At 36.4% G+C, this 21,394-nt stretch overlaps 1 protein-coding gene across 3 annotated transcripts; it reads left to right on the forward strand.

Annotated features, from left to right (window-relative positions):
* The first annotated feature begins 3,582 nt into the window (after positions 1 to 3,582).
* On the forward strand, positions 3,583 to 19,638 carry LOC131166444 (uncharacterized). Of its 3 annotated transcripts, none has more exons than XM_058125020.1 (8): positions 3,583 to 3,873; positions 4,383 to 5,576; positions 5,665 to 5,755; positions 5,887 to 6,044; positions 6,136 to 6,187; positions 16,959 to 17,038; positions 17,130 to 17,223; positions 18,041 to 19,638. In XM_058125020.1, the coding sequence occupies exons 2-8, from the start codon at positions 4,413 to 4,415 to the stop codon at positions 18,628 to 18,630; spliced, it is 2,229 nt and encodes a 742-aa protein (XP_057981003.1). In that variant the 5' UTR covers positions 3,583 to 3,873; positions 4,383 to 4,412; the 3' UTR covers positions 18,631 to 19,638. The 3 variants fall into 3 exon arrangements, with proteins under 3 accessions (XP_057981003.1, XP_057981002.1, XP_057981004.1); XM_058125019.1 differs by having other exon boundaries at positions 3,631 to 3,873; positions 4,323 to 5,576; XM_058125021.1 differs by having other exon boundaries at positions 3,631 to 3,873; positions 4,346 to 5,576.
* Positions 19,639 to 21,394: the final 1,756 nt, after the last annotated feature.

Genomic DNA, 21,394 nt, shown 5'->3' on the forward strand with positions numbered 1-21,394 from the left:
GACAAAATAGCTCGGCACAAATGCTTCCTCGAAGAGCTCGGTACGAATAGCTCGGCAGAAAACAGCTCGGCACGAATGCTTCCTCGAAGAGCTCGGTACGAACAGCTCGGCAGAAAACAGCTCGGCACGAGTCCTGCTTCAGAGAGCTCGGACAAAAGAGCTCGACACGAGTGCTTCCCCGAGTAGCTCGGCCCGAACGGCTCGGACAAAAGAGCTCGGCACGGGTCCTGCTCCGAAGAGCTCGGTGAAAAGAGCTCGGCCCCAAACAGCTTGGCAGAAACAGCTCCACACAAAACAGCTCGGCGCAAACGGTCGGCATGAGCTACTCAAGTATCCTAGCCAAAAAAAAAAGAAGGAGAGAGAGGGAGGGAAGACGATGAAGTATTAAAATCGAAAGACGCAAACACAAATAATGATTCAAAATTCTATCTAGAAATTTGAAACTAAGGGGGGGACAACTGATATGTCCATAATAAATCACGCTAATAAGGGCAGGTCAACGCCTGTCTCATACTTTCTCCAAGTCTGACTTTCTGACGAGTGATTAGCTCCGACCTAATAAAGAGAAGGAGAGATTCACGCCGACGCCCTTAAAAACAGAGTAACAGGCGCACGCACTTATGGCTGAAGAGCAATTCACGCCCCCACGCAATAAATCTGAGCCAACCAATGGTCAACTCAAGCCCCTATAAGTAGGGGCTGGGGATGCAAGCAAAGGTAAGTGATAAAACACAATTATACTGTTGCATTCAGCCTTTCTAAAAGTATTTCCCTTACTTAGGCATCGGAGTGGCTCCCCGGAGTACACCCCGGGTCCTCCAAGCCTTTACTTTCTTCTTTCAGGTCAACGAGAGTTGAAGGAGCACCCCAACCATATTTTTACCCCGCAACAATATCAAACACTGTAGTAAAGAATACTATTCCATAATTAAAATATGGATATACCATTCCAAGTTACTTTCAACCCTTTCATCGACTTAATACAATTCCGTTTTTGATGAAAATACAAACACAAATGTTCAAGAAGTTGTGAAATACACTGTCTTACGTATATATCAATAAGCATGCTTTCCAAACAAAGACAAGCATTGACCGTAGCACTTGATTAGTTCAAACTACAGAAATTAGTGACTAGCTAAGCTGTCTTCAAATATGTCATTTTATTTGCTAAGTTAAAAGTAGAAAGAAAAATTTTAAATCCAAAATCTATAACATTGCATTAATAAAGTATAATTGAGGCAAATTTGTACACATTTACACTTATTTTTTTCTAAATAAACTTTAAAACCGAGCTCGAAAGTTTTAACTAGTTGTGCTTAAGCTTGGATTGTTTATGTTCACATATGACTCGTTTAATAAATGAGTCTAAAACTAGACAAATATAATTTATTTTCAAATTTAATTACCTTATTTGTTAGGTGAGCATTAAAACAAAGTTTTGAAATCAATAAATTAATGTAAGTAAACAGGTTTAGATGAGCTCAAGCCTCTTTCTAAAAAATGACTCAATTCACTTACAAGTTTAGAAGAGGACAAAAAGAAAAGAAAGAATTTTTTTTTTCAAAAAGAAAAAGGATAATTACATGATGTACGGTGCACAAACAACTTTTAATGAGTTTGTTCAATCTTAAATTACTTACTAAAAACTTTTGTAATTAGATTTTAGAATCTTCATTTAAATTCATTAACACACTCAATCAAGCCATTTAATAATTTTCTGCCCCCAAGTGGTAGGCATAAGTATGTTTCCCTTTAATGGTCTTGCTTGCATTGTTGCACATGTAAGGAATATGATGCCATGAAAATTGTGAATGCAAGCTAGCATTTTCAACTGTAAAATATTTTAATTATATATACGTATTTTTATATTTACTTTGTCAATTTATTTTGATTTTTAATTTTCAATACCTAATTGCAGTATTTAAGTTCTCAAAACATAATTTCATATTTGTTTTCAATTGTAAAATATTTGAATTATATATACATATTTTTATATTTACTTTGTCAATTTATTTTGATTTTTAATTTTCAATACCTAACCGTAGTATTTAAGTTCTCAAAACATAATTACATATTTATGGAGAGTCTGTTTTAGATATTTCACTGTAAATGATAGAATTCACACCAAATGAATATCGATGGCTTCGGCTTGTGATTGTTGCATTCAGAGAAGTCATGAAAACATTAATCATATTCTTTCTTTAGGTGAGGTGACTTCAGAGGTTTGACGTCGAGTTAGTGTGGCGTTGGGGATTCCTTTCCAATGATCCCTTCCCTGGAAAAACAAAATTGCAAATTGGTTCCACTATTCTAAAAAATCGTCTATTAAAAGTATTTTAATCGGGTTGATTCCGTATTTGATTACGTGGTGCCTGTGGAATTGAAGATGTAAAACGAGAATGAAAGGAGTTTATCAAAGTGCAGATCAGATGTGGAGAAATGTTCGATTTTAGGTTAGTTTTATTGCTGAGAGCAACAATTCTTTTCAAAAATTGAAGAAGTCTGACATTAAAATTTTGAATGAATTTCAAATTAAGCATCAGGGAGTTTGCGACAGGCTTGGAAAAATTGTTTCATGTGTTAAACTTCTAGTAGGGTGGATAAAACTTAATTGTGATGGGAGTTGTAGGGGCAATCCAGGTACTTTAGAAGGTGGAGGAATCATTCAAGATTGCCATGATATGGTAAAAACGACTTTTTCCAGTTATTTTGGTAATGTTACGAATAAGAGTGTAAAATTAAAAGCAATCAGGAAATAAATTCGTTTGTGTAAAAGTTTGCATTATTTTAATGTGATTATTGAAAGTGATTCGCAAAATGTAGTTGATTGGTTTTAGAAATGTAGATATATTTTGTGGTATCTTTGGGAATTTTAGGAGAAGCTCGTGGTGGAGTTAGAATGAGTGAACGTCATGGTGATGCATCAATATAGGGAAAACAATAGTGCAGCTAATTTTCTTGCTAAAGAAGGAGAAATAAGAAACAATATAATCTACGAAAAACAATACCTTCTACCACGTTATCTAAAAGGTATTCTTTGAATAGATATATGGGGTCTCGTATCCGTTCGTTGTTAGTTCATTTCTAGAGTTTCGCTTTGTGTTTTTTTGTTTTGTTTTTGATTTTGGTTGTATTTATATTTATATTTTCTTTATTAGTTATGTTTTAGTTTTGTTATCCTAATTTGATTGACTGCTGGTGTTAGTTTTTTTTGGGAGGATTTTTTTGTACTCTCCTTTTGATTTATCTTGTAACCATGATATTCCTCCACCAAAAGTGAGGGTATATTAATGAATAAATGGAGGTGCCGCCATCTTTTATTTAAAAAAAAAAATGCATGTGGTAATTTGTCAAAAATAATAAAGCAAAAATTTTATTATTTTGGAAATTCAATACTAACAATTCAATATAAAAAAGTGGTTATTTTCACATCCAAAAATAACTTGTTTCTATTATTTTACTTATAAAATAATAACAAAACAATATAAAAAATTTAGGTCAAACTTAACTACTTTGGACTCTGCTCATGAGTCTGAGGCTCCCTCCCTCCTCTATTTTAAATGATAGAATGAGATTATAAATGTTTTGTCCGTAGATTTGCTCCATTGGCAACTGGCAAAAGGTATAAAACAGAGGGCACTGGGATTCGGCGGGGAGGGACTGGAGAGAGAGAGAGACTCTCGGTTCTCGGGCCGCCACTTCTCTCACTCCTCTCGAGATTATTTTTATTCTTTTTACTTTTATCCCCGAATTCTGATGGTTTACTTTCTTACGGCGATAAGGTAGAGAGAGACGGAGGGTTGCACGGCTGGAAATTCCCATGGGTGAATACGAGGGTTCCTTGGTTTTGACGGAGTTTTAATAAAAGCCCAGGTTAGCAAACCCTACCAGGAATGGCTTTTTGTTTGTTTCCTTTTCTTTATATTTAATTTATATGAACAAAAGAGTTCGACTTTTTAAAAAAAAAAAATAGAAAAGAGATTGTTCATAAGTTGCCGCTGATTGTTTGATTTGCTTCGTTATTTCTCGTTTATTCACATATTTATTCTGGTTTTTATATGATTCTGTCATGTGCTATGTTCTCCCCAGCTCTGGTTTGTGGGGAAGTAGTTTCGGAATAAGGGTTTGGTTAAAAAATTAAATCCTTTTTCAATAAAAGTTACATTATTTGGTTCAATGGGTTATAATTGGGATCTGTGCTTTTGTGGAGTCAAGTTCATGTTTTCGATAATGGGCTAATCACGTTTTTTTTTTTTTTTTTTCTTTTTTTGATTTGTTCCTATACTGTGGCTGTATTTTATATATGCTGTGTTCATAAGCAGAGTGAATTTCGGATAATGCCCAGGGTTTTTGAAGTATGGAACTTTTGGGCTTTGATGCAGTGATCTAATGTGTCGAATGTTGAGTGAGTGATGGGCAGTTGCAGTGAAGAACAGGATCAGTTTTTTGACACCTGTGAGGACATTGCGTCTGTGTCCGACTGTGGTTCGGATGGCCCAGAGAATTTTGATTGTAATTCAAAGGTTTCTGCTGCTGTGACAGGTAGTTGTGGGTATGAGGTCTGGATTAAGAACCCAGGAAGCATTTCTGAGCGCCGTAATAAATTTCTAAAATGGATGGGTTTAAGTTCAGATCAACCTGTGAGGGAAGATTGTGAACTAGTTTCTTGTTATGAATTGGATGTGGAAACTGATAGAATAATGGAAAGCAGTGGGACAGTTTTGAGAACCTCAGGTTCTGATGATGGGATTTCATCAAGTCAGTCGTCAAGGTCTTGCTGGTCTAGTGATGGTCGAGAATTGTTAGAAAGCGCGTTAGAGGAGAATCTAATGTGTAGGATTAAAAATTTGGATTATGGAAGTGAGTTCATTGTGGATGAACTAGGGCAAGATGGCCCACTGCAGAGGCTTCGTAAAGTAGGTTCAAACCAGTTGGTTACCATTGAAGAATTTGAGAAGACTTTTGGGCTGTCCCCTCTGGTTCAACGAGTCATGAGAAAAGGACTCGAAGATGTGCGCAATTTTCAGGAAAGAGCCAAGCGGGTGAGGAAGGGATGGTTGAAGCGATTAGGTTCTGTGGCTTGCGTTGTAGATAGGCAAGGCTTGGGAATTAATGATTCCTGCACAGTTGCAAGGGCTAGGACTCAAATTGTTAAGGTTCGCTCTTACAGGAAGCAGTTGAAAGAATTCACAGCTCTTTATATGGGACAAGATATTTTGGCACATGATGGTTCGATCTTGACAATGAAGTTTAGTCCTGATGGACAGCACCTGGCAAGTGCTGGAGAAGATGGAATTGTGCGTGTATGGCAGGTGATGGAATCAGAGAGATCAAATGAATTTGACATTCCTGATACCGATACTTCATACATGTGCTTTGCGGTAAATGATATTTCTGAAATAGTGCCCCTCAATTCCAATAAAGAGAAAAAGGGTAGATTGAAGAGTTTGAGGAAATCATCGGATGCAGCTCGTGTTGTTTTCCCTCAGAAAGTGTTTCAGATACTGGAGAAACCAGTGCATGAGTTCCATGGGCATGAGGGTGAAGTCTTAGATCTTTCATGGTCAAAGAATAAGGTCAGTGATTGCATGCAAGCAACTAATTATTCTCATTTTATGGGAGTTAGTTGAATTTCTTTTCTTACAACAACTTTACATTCTGCAGTGTCTTCTGTCATCCTCTGTTGATAAAACAGTTCGCCTTTGGCGAGTGGGATGTGACCAATGCCTCCAAGTATTTTCCCACAATAATTATGGTGCGCACTTGGCTGCTTGCTTGTTTTTCTTTCTTTTTGTGGTTGGCCATAAACATAATTTGTTGATTGGTCTCTTGTATGTTATAAATTATTTTTCTCATTCTTTATGTTTCTGCTATTGTTTGATACAGTTACGTGCGTTCAGTTTAATCCTGTGGATGATAATTACTTCATTAGTGGCTCTATAGATGGAAAAGTGCGTGTCTGGGTAATTTCTGGTTGTCAAGTTGTTGACTGGACTGATATCACAGAAATTGTCACAGCTGTGTGTTACCGACCTGATGGGAAGGTTTGGTAAATTTCTCGCTTCATTTTGTTGAAATGATAACATAATGGCAGATTAAAAGTGAATTTTGGTGCGCAATCTCTTATCTATGCAGGGTGGAATTGTCGGATCGATGAATGGCAATTGCCGGTTTTATGATGCATCAGGTATGTGTTTTTTTCCCAACACATTCAAGTTTCAATATTAATGTACAGCGCATGAGAGAATCTGTTTAGTAAATCTTGAAATCTCTTGGGTACAAATAAACCTATGCACTGACTCTGTTTTAATAGTTAGGCTAGTAATTATTTATGGAGCCTTTGTTTCTGTTGGGTACTTGTTGACTTTTTTTGTCCATGAATTGGCCCTCCAGCATCCAACATTGGCTGATAGGGAAGAATGGTAGAAAAAGATTTATATAGCCAATCCCATGTGGTGGTACTTAAGGTTTTATCATTGGTAGGGATTTATATAACTAATCCCATGTGCTATTGAATTTAATTTCTGACACCCTTGTTTTATCACTGCTTTGTTGTAAATGGTGTCATTTAGTCCGACGTCTTTAGTTGTCAGTGAGCTGAGAAAAAGAAATATTGTTTTTTGTTTTCTAGTACTTTTGAGTTCTTCATAGAACAAAGAACATATCGAAGTCCGTGAAAACCTGTTTAGCACTTTTTTGTTAAGATATTATCAGCTATTCTGCTCTATTTTGATGAGTTTTATTTAAGGGTCTTTGTTTCAATATATCATTATTCTTTTAAGAAAATTAAAATTTTCATTTTAATAGGTCTTTGACAACCAGCATAAGTAGTGCATTTCACACACTCAGGCTGCAAAGTCTTTTTTCTCCCTTTGTGATTATTTTAATTTCTAAAAATTTTGCTTACTTTGTTTACTGGCTCTGGGGGCAAGTATTTTATAAATATTTGTCACACACTCTTGCACTCTCTAATAGAAAAAAACACTCTTGATTGGGTGAATTGGTAGAAAAGGATTTATGTAGCTGACCTCACCTAGTGGGACTTACGGCTTGGTGTTGTTGTTGTTGTATGCACTCTTACTCTCTCTGTACGTGCATGTGCAGTCATCAAATGTGTAATTTCTCTGTGGTGATCTGTAGTAAATATGGGGTTCAACATAATGGTTGGGATGTTAAGTTAGCTGTTGATGCCACCCATGTGTGTCCATAGAAATTTATTTCTCAGATTTACATCTTTTTCCTCCTTTGGTGAGATTTTGCATTTGCACTTGGGTGTTTGTTTTTTGGGAGGAGCAATAGATTGAGGATGATCCATTCTATATTGCTTATCCTGATATCCTCATCTCTCTCATATTTTAAGTTGTGATAATGTTCCCATTTTTTGATTCTTGTCTTCCGATAGGGCTGCAAATGAACCAAAACGGGTTTGAGCAGCTTGCAGGCTTGGCTAGGTAAGGATTCATTCAACCTCGTTTAATTTTGAGTGATTTCTGAGCCTATTTTTGAGGCTTGTTTAATAAACAAGCTGTGCCTGAACCCTGCCTGCAAAAGCTCCATTTGTGGGCTCTGGGCTTGCATGTATGCTTATATTAGACCCCTTCGAAAATTCGCTGGTTGATTTTTTAAAGTCCTAAATAGGAGCATCAATAAATTTGTTAATTTATGACCAACTTAATTTGACTATCTTTTGGTTTTCATCTTTCACTCTTTTGCCATTTCCTAAATCCCTGATTGGTTTGTAGAATTTGAGTTGGAACAGGATTGAAATTTTGACCTGATTCTCATTTCCTTGTTTGTTTTGCACAAGTGAGAGTGAAATTTCTTTCTTTAGCATGCTAACCCCCCAATTTAGTGGAATGGTGATTCTTACAAATGGGAATTACAATTTTTGATTGAAAACTATTAACTGTTTTTTTTGATAGAGAAATCCACACAGCAGCAAAGCTGCTGTGTTTTTTTTCTCTTGCGGCGCACTGCCCTCACAGCTCCCACACGCCACCTTCTCCTCTTCTTCCAAAACCCTACACTCCCTACTAAAGCCAAAAAACCCCCCAAAAACAACCCTAGCCCCTTTTGCTTTTTTTTTTTTTCCTTATTTACTCTTTAGCTAAAAGAAGCCCCCCAATCACGTGCACTGCCAGCTTGCCAAGAAACCCTATTCCTCCTAGCCTTTTCTCCCCTTTCTTTCTTTTGCTTTTTGCTTTTCCTTTACTACCCTCCCTCTCCCAGTGCACCAGGGCCTCACTTTGGTCAACACACACACACAAGCCCCTTGTTTTTTTGAATTGCATGGCCGGGTCACATCAATGGACCTGGCCCACATCTTTTTATTTCTTCAATTTCTTGTTTTGTTTGCTCCATTTTAAGTTTCTGTCCCCCAGTGAATAAGTCCGATTTTGACTATACTAAAGTCTGTATCTCTCAAAACTTAAAACACGAAAGTTGTAGATCTCTTTCTCAGCTTTCCCCAGAATTTTGAATCGTCTCGATCGGAGCTCGGATGAGAAAGCTACGCCCAGATTATGGAGTAATGCCGAAACAGTCCATAAAACAGCATATGGTAACTTCACGTCTGATTTCGACTTTGATGCAGCTAGTATTTCTCAAAACGCAAAACATGAAAATTGTAAAGCGTTTTCTTATCTTTTTACAGCATCTTGAATCATCGGAATTGGAGGTCGGATGAGAGAGTTACACATAGATTACGAAGTACCGTCGGTTTTTAGCTTTCAATAATCGCCCTTCAATAAAATACCAAAAATTCATAATTTACTCAATAAAACCCAAATGTTATAAACAAGACACAATGTTAATTTATTGAGATTAATTAGGCATTTAATTAAAAATATAATTCGTAATGTATGAATTAAAAAACCTAATTATACAATTTAAGCGCGTGATCATCTTCCAAATTTGAGTCCAAGGGAAATTAATGTTGTTTGACTCCAAAGGGAAGAGCTTCCTATAGAAGGATCTAGCAGTGAAGGCCACCTTCTCATGTAAGGCCCAAAGAGCGAGATTAGCGTTATTATGGTGTTTGAAGCTATAAAGAAAGCTCTAGAAGTTTGTGAGTTGATTGAGTTCCCAATCATTCACATTTCTAAGGAAGGGGATGTTCCAAAAGAGCCCCTGATATGAGTTTGAAGGTGTTGACTGATGCAGACATCTTTATCACATGCCAAGTTATAGATGGCTGGAAATAAGACACTAAGGGCTTTTTGATCACACCACGAGTCATGCCAAAAATAAATGTTGCCCTCCCCCCTCCCCCCAACTTGAAATCTGATACAAGACGCAAAATTATTCCAACCTTTCATGAAGAAATTCCACACCCCTACACTGTGTGGTCCTCTGTTAGCCTGGGAGATCCAATCATTATGTTCAAGCCCATATTTCACTGCGATGATTGTCGACCAAAGGTGGTCCTTCTCAATCACGAATCTCCATAACTATTTCTATAATAATAGGGCTTTATTGAAAATGTGGAGGGATTTCAAACCCAAGCCTCCTTTTAATAAATCTTATTTGAAGTCCTTCAAGTCTCTTGGCAATTGAAGTTGGTACGGGAAGGAGAGACATGAAGTAAACAAGGAGATTTGTCAAGGTGCTTTTGACGAGAGTGAGTGTGTCACCTTTTGATAAGAAATTCCTATTCTATCCAGCCAACCTTTTTTCAACATTTTCAATGATGGGATCCTGTACTCCTTTATGTTTGAATTTGGCACCGAGAGGTAGCCCAAGGTAGTTAATAGGGGAAGTACCCATTTTGCAGCCCAGAAAACCAATAAGGAGAGGCCCATATACATTTTCCCCAATTGGGAATGATTTAACTTTTCCCAAGGTTTAACATTCAAACTTGAAATCGCCTCAAACCTTGCCAAGATGCATCTTAGACTCATAATGTTGAGATGGTCATCCTCACATAAAATGATAGCGTCATTAGCGAACGGGAGATGTGTGACCTCCAAGGACCTGTTGTACCTACTAACTCTAAGGCCTTTGAGCAGCCCTTTCCCTATAGCTTTTATCAACATGAGGCTTAATAGTCAACACCTCCATCACCATGATGAACAAAAAAGGGGATAAAGGGTCTCCTTGTCTCATACCTTTGGAGGTGCAGAAGAAATTACTGGGGTGCTTGTTGATTAACAGTGAGAAGCTTGGTGTGTTGATGCACCGAGTACCAACTACACAAATGCTCCCCAAGACCCATTTTCCTAAGAATATAGAGAAGGAAGTTCCAGTTAATGTGATTGAAGGCTTTCCCCATGTCAATTTTGCAAACTTTTCCTTATTTTTTGTAAAAAGCAAGTCTTTTGAGGGGTGTAAGTGTCACAAAAGCAAATATCAGGGGAGGTTTGTGGCATTTTTGAAATCTCAGGGAAGGAGGTCCATGAGATTTTTGAAACCTTAGGGAATGTCCCTATCTTTTTGCGAAACCTTAGGGAAGGTCAATTTATTTTGCCCTAATAAGTACAATAATAAATTTAAAATTTAATAATAATAATAATAAATACGTGCCTACTAATGATACTCATAATTATAAGAATAATAGTTATTATTATAAACATAATAAAAAATCATTATTATAATACAACATTAACAACAAATAATTAGATAATGATACAACAACAACAACAATAAGCATTACCGTCCCACTAGGTGGGGTCGGCTACATGAATCCTTTTCTGCCAATTCACTTGATCCAGAGCATTTTCTTCTATTAGATTAAAGGCTATTAAATCCTTCCTCACTACCTCATTTTATGTTATTTTAGGCCTACCCCTACCTCTTTTCATGCTCCCCTACCTCTTTTCATGCTAGAAATAATAACTAATTCACTCCTCCTCACAGGTGCTCTACTAGTCTTGTGTTCAAAAGCTTAAACCATCTAAGCCGCGCCTCCTTTTTATTGTTTTCAATCGGTGCTATGCTTAAATTATTGCATATATGCTCATTTCTTACTTTATTTTTTAATTTTAAACTACTTATGCACCTTAGCATGTGCATCTTAGCAACTTTCATTTTTTGTACATGTTGTTTCTTAGTTGCCCAGCATTTTGCACCATAAAGCATAGTTGGCCTTATGTATTATATAACTTTCCTTTTAATTTTAATAGTATTCTATGATCACACAACACACCTGACACACTCCATTTTATCCGACCTGTCTTAAATCTATGTACTACATCTTCTTCAATTTCCCTTTTAACTTGCATAATAGATCCAAGATATCTAAATCTATCAGTGCTATTAATCTCTGGATTATTCAGTTTAATCTTCTTTTTGTTGCTACTCCTTACATTACTAAAATTACATTTCATATATATATATATATTCTTTCTTATTCCTACTTATCTTACACCCTTTAGACTCTAATGTGGATCTCCAAAGTTCTAGCTTAGATTCCAATTATCATCAATCAACACGATATCATCTGTAAACAACATACACCAAGGGATCCCATTTTGGATATTTTTAGTTAGTTCATCAATTACTAAAGTAAAAAGACAAGGGCTCAAATTAGAACCTTGATGTACACATATTGTGATTGGAAATTCTTTAGAATCTCCTCCTATAGCCCTAACGCTAGCCACTACTCTATCATACATATTCTCGATGACCTCCATATATCTACTGCAAACTTCCTTATTTTCTAATACCCACCAAAGAACTTCCCTAGGTTATCATAAAATTTTTTTAGGTCAATAAAAACCATATGCAAGTTCTTCTTTTCGCTAAACTTTTCCATTAAACTTCTTAGAAGATAAATAGCTTTTTGTATGAAGGTACTAACGTATTTTTCCTTTGTTCTTCTAGCATTTTCTTGATTTTTATAATAGTGTTGAATAGATTAGTTAACTAAATAATTCCTTTGTCCCCTAAACATTTCTAGACATCAATTGGTATCTTATTTGGTCCTATACATTTCCCACTTTTCATCTTTTTTAATGCCATCTTAACTTCAAGGACTCTAATTTTGTGAATAAATCTGCTATTTTTAGTCTTTTCCTTATTTGTCACTTCCAAGTTCAATCTTTCATTTTGGTTTTCATTAAACAACTTATCAAAGTATCTCCGCCACCTCTTTTTTATGTCTTCTTCTCTAATTAAGACATTATTATTCTCGTCCTTTTTGTATTTTATATCACCTACATCTTTGCATTTTCTTTCTCTAACTCTAGTAAGTTTATAAATATCTTTTTCTCCTTCTTTTGTATCTAGTTTAGTACATAAAACATCATAAACTCTATGTATAGCTTCATTGATAGTCTTTTTTTTTTGCATTTTTTCTCTCTTCTTTAACTTTTTCAAGATTTTCTATATTTCTACAATTTTGCCATATTTTATTGTGTAGTCAAACTTTCACCTGGAATAACTTTACAATCCTTACAAGATAGATGATTCTCGTTCTTAGTTAGAAGAAAAATATTGGATTTTTACTATACCTACTTTTGAAAGTTATTAAGTGTTCTTTTTTATAAAATAAGTATCCAATATAACCAAATCGTAAGACATGACAAAATCTAAGATTCTATCACCGGCATCATTTTTATCTCCATATCCATGACCTCCATGTATTTTCTCATATCTTATATTATCCTTGCCAATGTGACCATTCAAATCGGCTCCTATGAATGTCTTTTCAGACATTAATATCACTTGTAAAATTCTATCCACGTCTTCCCAAAATTGTCTTTTAAGATTTTCTGCTAAGCCTTTTTGGGGGGCAAATGCACAAATGACGTTCACTATCTCCAGGCCTAAAACTATCTTGATTTTAATAATCCTATCCCTGATTCTTTTAACATTTATTGCATTGTCTTTTAGGTCTTTATCTACAATAATACCACCTCATTTTTATCTTTCTCTTTACCAGTGTACCAAAGTCTAAATCCTGATTTTTTAGTTTCTCTAGCTTTCCCACCTATCCATTTTGTCTCTTGAAGGCATATTAAGTTAATTTTCCATTTAAACATTATTTTCACTATTTCCATACTTTTCCCCATAAGAGTCCCTATATTCCAAGTTACTAATGTTATCTTAGTTTCTTGTGCTAATTTATTAGCCCCTTCCCTTTTATACTGAACCGGTTTATTCTCTTGACCAAGGTGAATTTGGTATGAATTCACGACAATAAGATCTAACAAAGTTTTGTGCTGGCTATCAGCTACCTAACACAACCCTATTGCTTTATCTGGGCTTGGGACTTGTTGGGTGTACAAAGAATTTGTGTTACATAGGCGAAGTACGTGTTTGTGTTTTTTGTTTTTGGAAAACTTATTTCACATAGACAATTTTCTAAGTCACACCCTACAACTAGTAGAAACCCCACACACTACAATTACATAATAATAAAAATAGAAATTGAAAAATAATAATTATTAAAAAACAATAATAATATCAACAACAAAAACAAAACAACGTTTAATTGAAGTCATATATTTGAAAGATAAAAAATTAAATAATTTTAGGACCTCTAAGGGTCTTAGACAAGGGGGGGGGGGGGGATCCACTCTCTCCTTTCCTATTCACCCTAGATGTAGACACTCTTAGTAAGATGTTTCTGCACGCTCAAAGGGGGGAGGGGGTGGGGGTTCAAAGGTCTCAATGTGTCGAGGGAAGAAGTGGAGATCTCACAATTTTAGTCTTCTGATGAAACCTTCCTTCTTGTGGGCATAAAAAAATTCTATAAAGTCATATTGTTGCTCAAAATCTTTGAGCAGATTTCGGGCTTAAAAATCAATTTGTCCAAGAGTGGCATTGCTAGCATCAACACGGGGGAGTGGGTTCTTTAGAATTTCAAGTTGTTTGCGTGCTATGACTCCCTTTAGTGGCCCCTATCACCCAACTTCCCTTTTGGAGTTAACCCAAACGCCAAGGCTTTTTGGGATCAAGGGTTGGAAGAGGTGGCTAGGAGACTGTAGAGTTGGAAAAGGGCTTACTTCTCACTTGGGGGCTGTTCCACTCTTTGACTCGCTCTTTAACATCCCTATTTATCACCTCACCTTTTTTAGAATTCTCTCGAGTAGCCTAGAGAGGTTGATGTGTGATTCTTTTGGTTGGGTCTAGTGGAGGGTAGGAGAAACCATCTAGTTAGCTGGGAAGTGGTTAATAGACCTAAGTCAGAGGGGGCCTTTGCATCGAATGTGGTATCTGGAAACATCTTCCTTATAGGCAAGTTGTTTTGGAGGTTCCCTTTGGCAGTTGATTCCCTATGGCATAAGGTGATTAAGAGCAAGTACATGATCAAAAGGAATGAGGCGAAGGCAAGAGGCAGTGGCATCATCTCTCATGTGTGTCCTTGGAAATTCGTGTCCCAGCTAGCTAGTCAGTTCTTTCCTCTCAACCAGTTCAAAGTGGCAACAACAAAAAAATCATTTTTGGGAGGATGTGTGGGCGGGGGAGTACTTGTTGGAGTTGAAGGCTCCTCATTTATTTAAGTTTTCATTGCTTCATAGTATGCTTCCATCAGCTCCTTCATTTCTTCTAATGGGTTTCTTCTTAGGATTTCCATTCTTTTAAGGTTTTTATTCTTTGTTTATTTAAACTCTCTTCTCAATGAAAGGGAGGTCGATAAGCACACTATCCTTGTTTATTTGTTGGGCTAAGGTCTTCCTTCCATTAGTTAGGATGAGAGAATGTGGGAGGATGATTCGTTGGGTATGTTCACTTCTAAATCTTTTCTCTCACGCCTTTTGAATTCTCTCTTCCCTTACCTTTTTCCTTGAAACCACATTTTATGGAGGGCTAAGGTGCTCAGGAAGATTCAGACCTTTGCTTAGACCGTGATATTCAAAAAACGAACTCACATGATTTGCTTCAGAGGAGAAGGCCTTATAAGGCTTTGAGTCCTAACATGTACATCATGTGTTGTTAAAGCAACAAAGTGAGTGTCCTTTTTGGGCATTGTATTGTGGCATCGCAGCATTGGAACGCCCTTTTTGCATTTGCGGGGGATGAGCGGGGTGGCTATGAGAAAGGTGAGAGAGTTGTTATTGGTTAACTTCAAGGGTTTTGGAAAGAATAGAAATGGTAGAGCTCTTTGGAATGCAGCTGTTTTCTCCATCATTTGGGCCTTGTGGATCAAGAGGAGCACTAGGAGTTTTAAAGGTCACTCAAACTGTTCACTACTATTATGGGATAGAACAACTTTCCTCGCTTCCTTTTGGGTGCACTCTTTTGGATTTTTTGGGGATTATCGCTGTCTGACCTCGTAATAGATTGGAAGGCTTGTACTATTTAGAATCTTCAATGGGCTGGTGATGTCTTTTGACTTGGTTTTGAGTTGAGTTTGCATAGGGCAGCTTCCTTATATTGGCTTTTTTTCTTTTTTCTTTTTTTCTACTTATTTTAGGAAGATACATTGTCCTCCAATTCTTGCTATCTCTATTTCTCTCTTAATAGTATTTCTTTTAGCTATAATTTTTTTTTCCTTGCCTTCAAGTCAGGCATCTTCAATACACTTCTTCAGGTTCTATTTTCTTATCAGTTATCAACAAGTTTAGAGTTTCTTTTCTTTATTTTTTTGTTTAGTCTTAATATTACATGAAACTTTAAATTGCCTGAAGTTTTACCAGCTTATCCAATTTTCTTCACCCCTGCAAGCATCTTCAATACTTGAAACAGGACTTAGCTTTATTTTCTTGTTGGTAAAGGTTTATTTTTAGACTGATGGTTGTATTAACTGAAATATTAACAGAAATCTATGTACTTGTCAGTTGTCACAACTTTCTTTTCTCATGATCTTTTTATTTTTCACTCTTGCTTAGCATGACTACCTAAAAAGAGCTTATGTAGAATGAAATAATTTAGTCTATATGATGCTGTGTAAGATATTCCAAGGAGAATTTTTAACAGATTTCCAAGCTTTTGTTCGTGCCAGTGCCAGTTTACGGGCATGTCTTTGTTTTGTGTGTGGTTTTATAATTTTAATGTTAGCAGTTTGTCCATTCATAGTTATACGTACTGGTGCTCTGTTCTTTTGTATTGTGTGGAAGAATTCTTTTAGATCCATATCTAGGAAGCACTGACACCGACATGAGTCACGGATGCAATACGATAATAACATGGTGATACAACGATTTTGAAAAATTGAGGATATGACAGGGCAGAAATACACTAATTAATTTTTACACATGCACGCACGTGCACATTTAGGCATGTTTTTCCTTTTAGATACAAAAGATATTTGGCAATTTTGATTTGAAATGAAATATAAGCACCATTCACGCAAAATTTTTGGTACACATTTTACAAATTACACTTGTGCTATCATCGACTACATTCATATTATAGAATATTGGTCGAACAAAAAAAAATAAAAAATAAAGGGCATGATTGTAAGGCTGTGTAGTGTGTACTATAGACCCATTGTGGTCCGCCACTTCCCCAGACCCCGCATATGTGGGAGCTTTGTGCACCAGGCTGTCCTTTATTTTTTTTCTTGTAACTCAAGTGCATTGTTGATGGTGGGCAATGGGCATTGCTCATCAAGAAATTTAAAATTAAAAAATTGTGGCAAAATGACGATGACTTTACAGAGAAGGGGAATTTAGGGGGCTGGGGGTTACAGTGTTCTACAAGACTGGTGCAATGGCGCTAGGTCTCTGAAGCACACAACTCCAATGTTAAAGACCTGACTTAATCTCTTGACCTATCCTTAATGAAGGGGGTTTCTCTAATAGAATTAAAGGGGCAACAAAAATGCAGCACTTTGATTTGGCACAACTCCAGAGGTGTCCTTTCCATTCCCGGAAGTATCTCATCCATGTACAAAAAATAAATAATTAATTAATTTCCAATACACGTTGGATACGTGTTGGTATCCAACACATGGACACAAACTCCTCGGGCTTCCAGAATTGTCCGTGTTTCCTAGGTCCATATATTAGAGAATTTATTATGTTAGGACAAAAGAATGTGTCAGCTAACAGTATTTTTTCTGTGCTCATCAGATAACCATCTACAGCTGTATGCTCAAATATGTTTACAGGGTAAGAGTAAGTCGCCGTTCAAGAGAATAACTGGCTTCCAGGTATCTTTGATTCTTGTGATACTCCACTGTTTTTAAGTTTGTCTTCATTGTGCTTGGAAAAAGTTTGTAAGTTATATTTTCTGCTTTTCAGTTTTCACCAATTGACCCAAGTAAATTAATAGTCACTTCTGCTGATGCTCAAGTCCGGATCCTTCATGGGATTGATGTAATCTGTAAATTCCGAGGTTTGTAATTGTTCTGTTCATATAATATTAGAAGCTTCCCTTTTGTGGTGCATAAGCTTTTACATTCGATGTCATGAGGATTTGCCTGCTGCAGAAAATATCAAAACAGATATTGTTTATGGAAACACAGCTCAAACATTGCATTGTTGAGTTCTAATGTTTTTTCAAGTTTTTCAGGTCATTAATTTGTTCGTCAATGTCTTATTCTTATGTTTCTAGGTGGTTTGGTTACCACCTAGAAACTTGATTTGAAATGAACCTGTGTGACCTGCTCAACCACCCTGAACCAGATTGGATCAAGGTCCCACCCTCTGCATAAAAATGTAAATGTTGTGCAGGCATATTGTTTCTGGTAGAGTTCAAATGAAGGACCTCAATGCACCTGTATAAATGATTGCCACTCAACCAGTTGCAATTGCTTATTTACCATGTAAATAATAGACATGTGTGACGTGTATATGTCCCTGGATATCAACTTAAATAAATTTTTAATTGAATTGGACTTTTCCCTCTTCTTTTTTCAATATTTGTTTGACTATAGGCAATAATAATAAGTTTCAAGAATATTTTTAGGAAAACAGGAAATAAATTTTATCTAATTGTGACTAGTAATTGTTTTTTGTTATAATTGGGTAATTTGTGATACGCACACTTATCATGTTATGACCCTTGGTTTGCCCATTTATTTGTTGACTGACCCCGTGACTTCATTGAGTTGGTCACCAGTTTGGGTTTTAAAATCATGCTTAATCTACATTCTGTTTGGACCCAACGTTGTTACTTATATCTTTATTTTCCTTTTTGTTTCTATATTCAGGCCTTCGTAGTGCAGGAAGCCAGATACCTGCATCTTTCACCTCAGATGGATTTCACATTGTCTCAGCAAGTGAGGATTCTAATGTTTATGTCTGGAACTACATCAGCCAGGAGGGGCCTGTTTCAGGCCAAGTGAGGAAAAATTGGTCTTGTGAGCACTTCTTCTCAAACAATGCATTGATTGCCATACCTTGGTGTGGGATGACATCTGGAAACTCCATTTTCTCTAGCATATCAGGAGCATATTCTTCCTCTAGTAGTGTTGATTCTGCTGAAAATATCTCATGCCAAGAGGGTGAAAGTTCATGCAACCCAATTTCAGTTTTGCCACCCGATCATTTTTCTCGGAGCCATAGATTTTTTTCAGATTCTTCATCCAAGGGCTCTGCAACCTGGCCAGAGGAGAAGCTTCCCACTCCAACCTCACTGGTCGTGTCATCCACATTCTGTAAATCCAAGTACAAGCTTCTGAAGAAATCTTGCCAGAGTATGTTTGGTTCACCTCATGCATGGGGTTTGGTGATTGTCACAGCTGGATGGGATGGACGGATCAGATCATTCCAAAATTATGGGCTGCCAATTTATCTTTAAAGTCATATGTCCTTTGGGTTAATAAGCGAACTTTCAAGAAATCATTATTGTTGAAGGTGGCAGTGTTGCTGGTTTTGACAAGAGTTATGCAATTTGACCAGATACAGGGCCAAAATGATTCAATTTTTGGTCAGATTTAGTGGAACAAAAATTTGGATTTCATCGGTATCTGCCTTAGTAGGACCAGTCCAAATATTATATAGGCACACACGTGCATCTTGACATGTCAATGTAGATTTTGAGGTACACCGATCTGGCTGCAACAGTGGCATTTTCCGTGTGTGATGGGTTGGCCAAAGTAACAACAAATGGCTGGTTAGCATTAAAGGGGATTGGATATGACTAACTATTCCATTCTTTAATTTGTTTCCTTTGAAAGTTCTGTGGCTGCCCTCTCTGAAGAGATTAAAAGGAGGGTCTCTTCGAGGAGTCTAATTCAAGGTTGTGTATTGGTGTATAATTCAAGTGTATTTAGGTTCTTATGATGATTCATTTTCGGGAGGTGGTGTGGATAAGGGGAGTTTGGTGTTTGTTACCCATGAAAATTTTGGTGGGGATGATGTATTGGTTAGCTGAATAAGTATCTTGCTTATCTGCCAAGTAGTGGATTGTCGTCTTCTGGTCTGTTCTGTTGGGCTGCTTACTATCCAAATCAGAACAGTGATTGTTCCTAATCAAACTGTAATGAAGCTATGGTCAGAAATTTTGTGGGCCATTTAACCATTTTATGCTTCTTGTTTGTTGTGCTTTGGGAGGATTTCTTCGCGGCTTTATGGACAAAATCTTTACATCAATCACCTGATGGCTGCCTGAAATGCTGGTAGTTTCTAATTTATCACACTAATTGGATGTGTATTCTGTCCCCTTTTTTTGGTTAGTTTAGATGATTTTGGGTTGGGCAGGTTTTCACCTTAAAGGTATATGTGTTATTTTCAGTTGTAATATTCCTCGGAATGGAAAATCTTCATCGTTAAGTGTTTGGTTGATTTTTGAAGAAAGTTTTGAATATACCGTATGCATGAGATGAAACTTATCCTTTGGGGGTGCTAAAGTAAGGGTATGACTGCGTTAAATATATGCTCAATTAATTTTACATTAATTATGATTAGATATATAAAGAGGGAAATTTATTTTTAATATGTTTAAAATTCAAGTAACAGCCATATGAACACGGGAAGACGTAGGTTTCTTGTATAATTTTCTTCTGACCAGAATAGAATCACTGAAAATGTATTGTCAACTTCTAAAAGACGTGATAGAAAAGGTCATTTAGGTGTGTTAGATGGTCCCGTGGAGTGGATTGGAAGATGGATATTTGCATTAATAGTGTCGTGGCTGGGACATGGCTTTGTCGAGTGAACTGAAGAACGGAATTCTCAAGGACTTGTTTACTTACCAAAAATAGTTTTTATTTTTGTTTATATATATATATATATATTAAAAAAGTTAAAGTTGTATTTTGTCAACAATTGTGTGAAACAAATTACCAATAATTGTGTTTTTTGCTAATTTACAAAAATAGTTTTATTTTTTATTTAAAAAATTTTAAATATCAATAAAAATGTCACCTTGTTTTTTAAATTTTTAAATTTACTAAGAAACTTTTAAAAAAAAAATATTTTTTATTTTTAGATTAATAATTCTTACTTTGTGTATGGAAGTGTAGGAATTCAAATGTTGGAGTTTAATTTGTGTGGATTATATGTTGAATTTCTTTTAAACTCATACAAATTTAAAATAAAATTCTAAGTAAAAATGATTTGATAGCAAGAATGATCGGATATAGTTAAATAAAAAATGATACGATTTTAAATAGTTAAGTTTGATTAGTCAGAATTGATTCCACTTTGTGGCTATCTCATATGTTCGATTTGGATGCCTCAGTGCTTAAATCAATTAGGTTTGTTAGGTCAGCTTATAAGCGCATAATTTTCAAACGGGAAAGAGTTTTTGGGTACCGTCAACTCTGGCACATCAAGCACAATGTCACCAACGTGTCGGGACTAATCTCACTCGGTTTGGACCTCGTATGCCCGAGGACACCTGAGTGGTTAAATCACTAAGTTTGCTAAGTTTGTTTGTATTCTAACTTTACTTCCAAGTGCGTAAAATGCTTACGGGGAGAATTTTTTGGGCATTGTCAGTTCTGACATGTCCAGCTCAATGTCATGGACATGTCGGGACTGATACCACTTGGTTTGGACCTCATATGCTTGACTTGGACACTTGAGTGCTTAAAATCAACTAAGTTTACCAAGTTTGTCTCTAAGTGCATAAAATTTTCAATGAGGGAGGAGTTTTTGGGTACCGTTATCTCTGACACATCTAGCTCACTATCAAAGACGTGTCAAGATTGACCCCACTCGGCTTAGACCTTGTATACCTGAGTTGGACACCTGAGTGCTTAAATCCACTAAATTTGTTAAGTTTGTTTGTATTCTAACTTTACTTCTAGGTGCGCAAAAAGCTATCGAGGAGGAGTTTTTGGGCACTGTCAGGTCCGACACGTCCAGTTTAATGTAATGGATCTGTTGGGACTGACCCCATTCAGTTTAGACCTCGTATGCCCGACTTGGACACCTCAGTGCTTAAAATCAACTAAGTTTACTAAGTTCACCTTTAAACGTATAATTTTCAACTAGGGAGAAGTTTTTGGGTACCGTCAGCTCTGACATGTCTAGATCAATGTCATGGATATGTTGGGACTTACCCCACTCAGTTTGGATCTCGTATGCCAATTTGGACACTTGAGTGCTCCACTAAG

This window comes from Malania oleifera, chromosome 10, assembly GCF_029873635.1.
Source record: "Malania oleifera isolate guangnan ecotype guangnan chromosome 10, ASM2987363v1, whole genome shotgun sequence".
Classification (NCBI taxonomy): Eukaryota; Viridiplantae; Streptophyta; class Magnoliopsida; order Santalales; family Ximeniaceae; genus Malania; species Malania oleifera.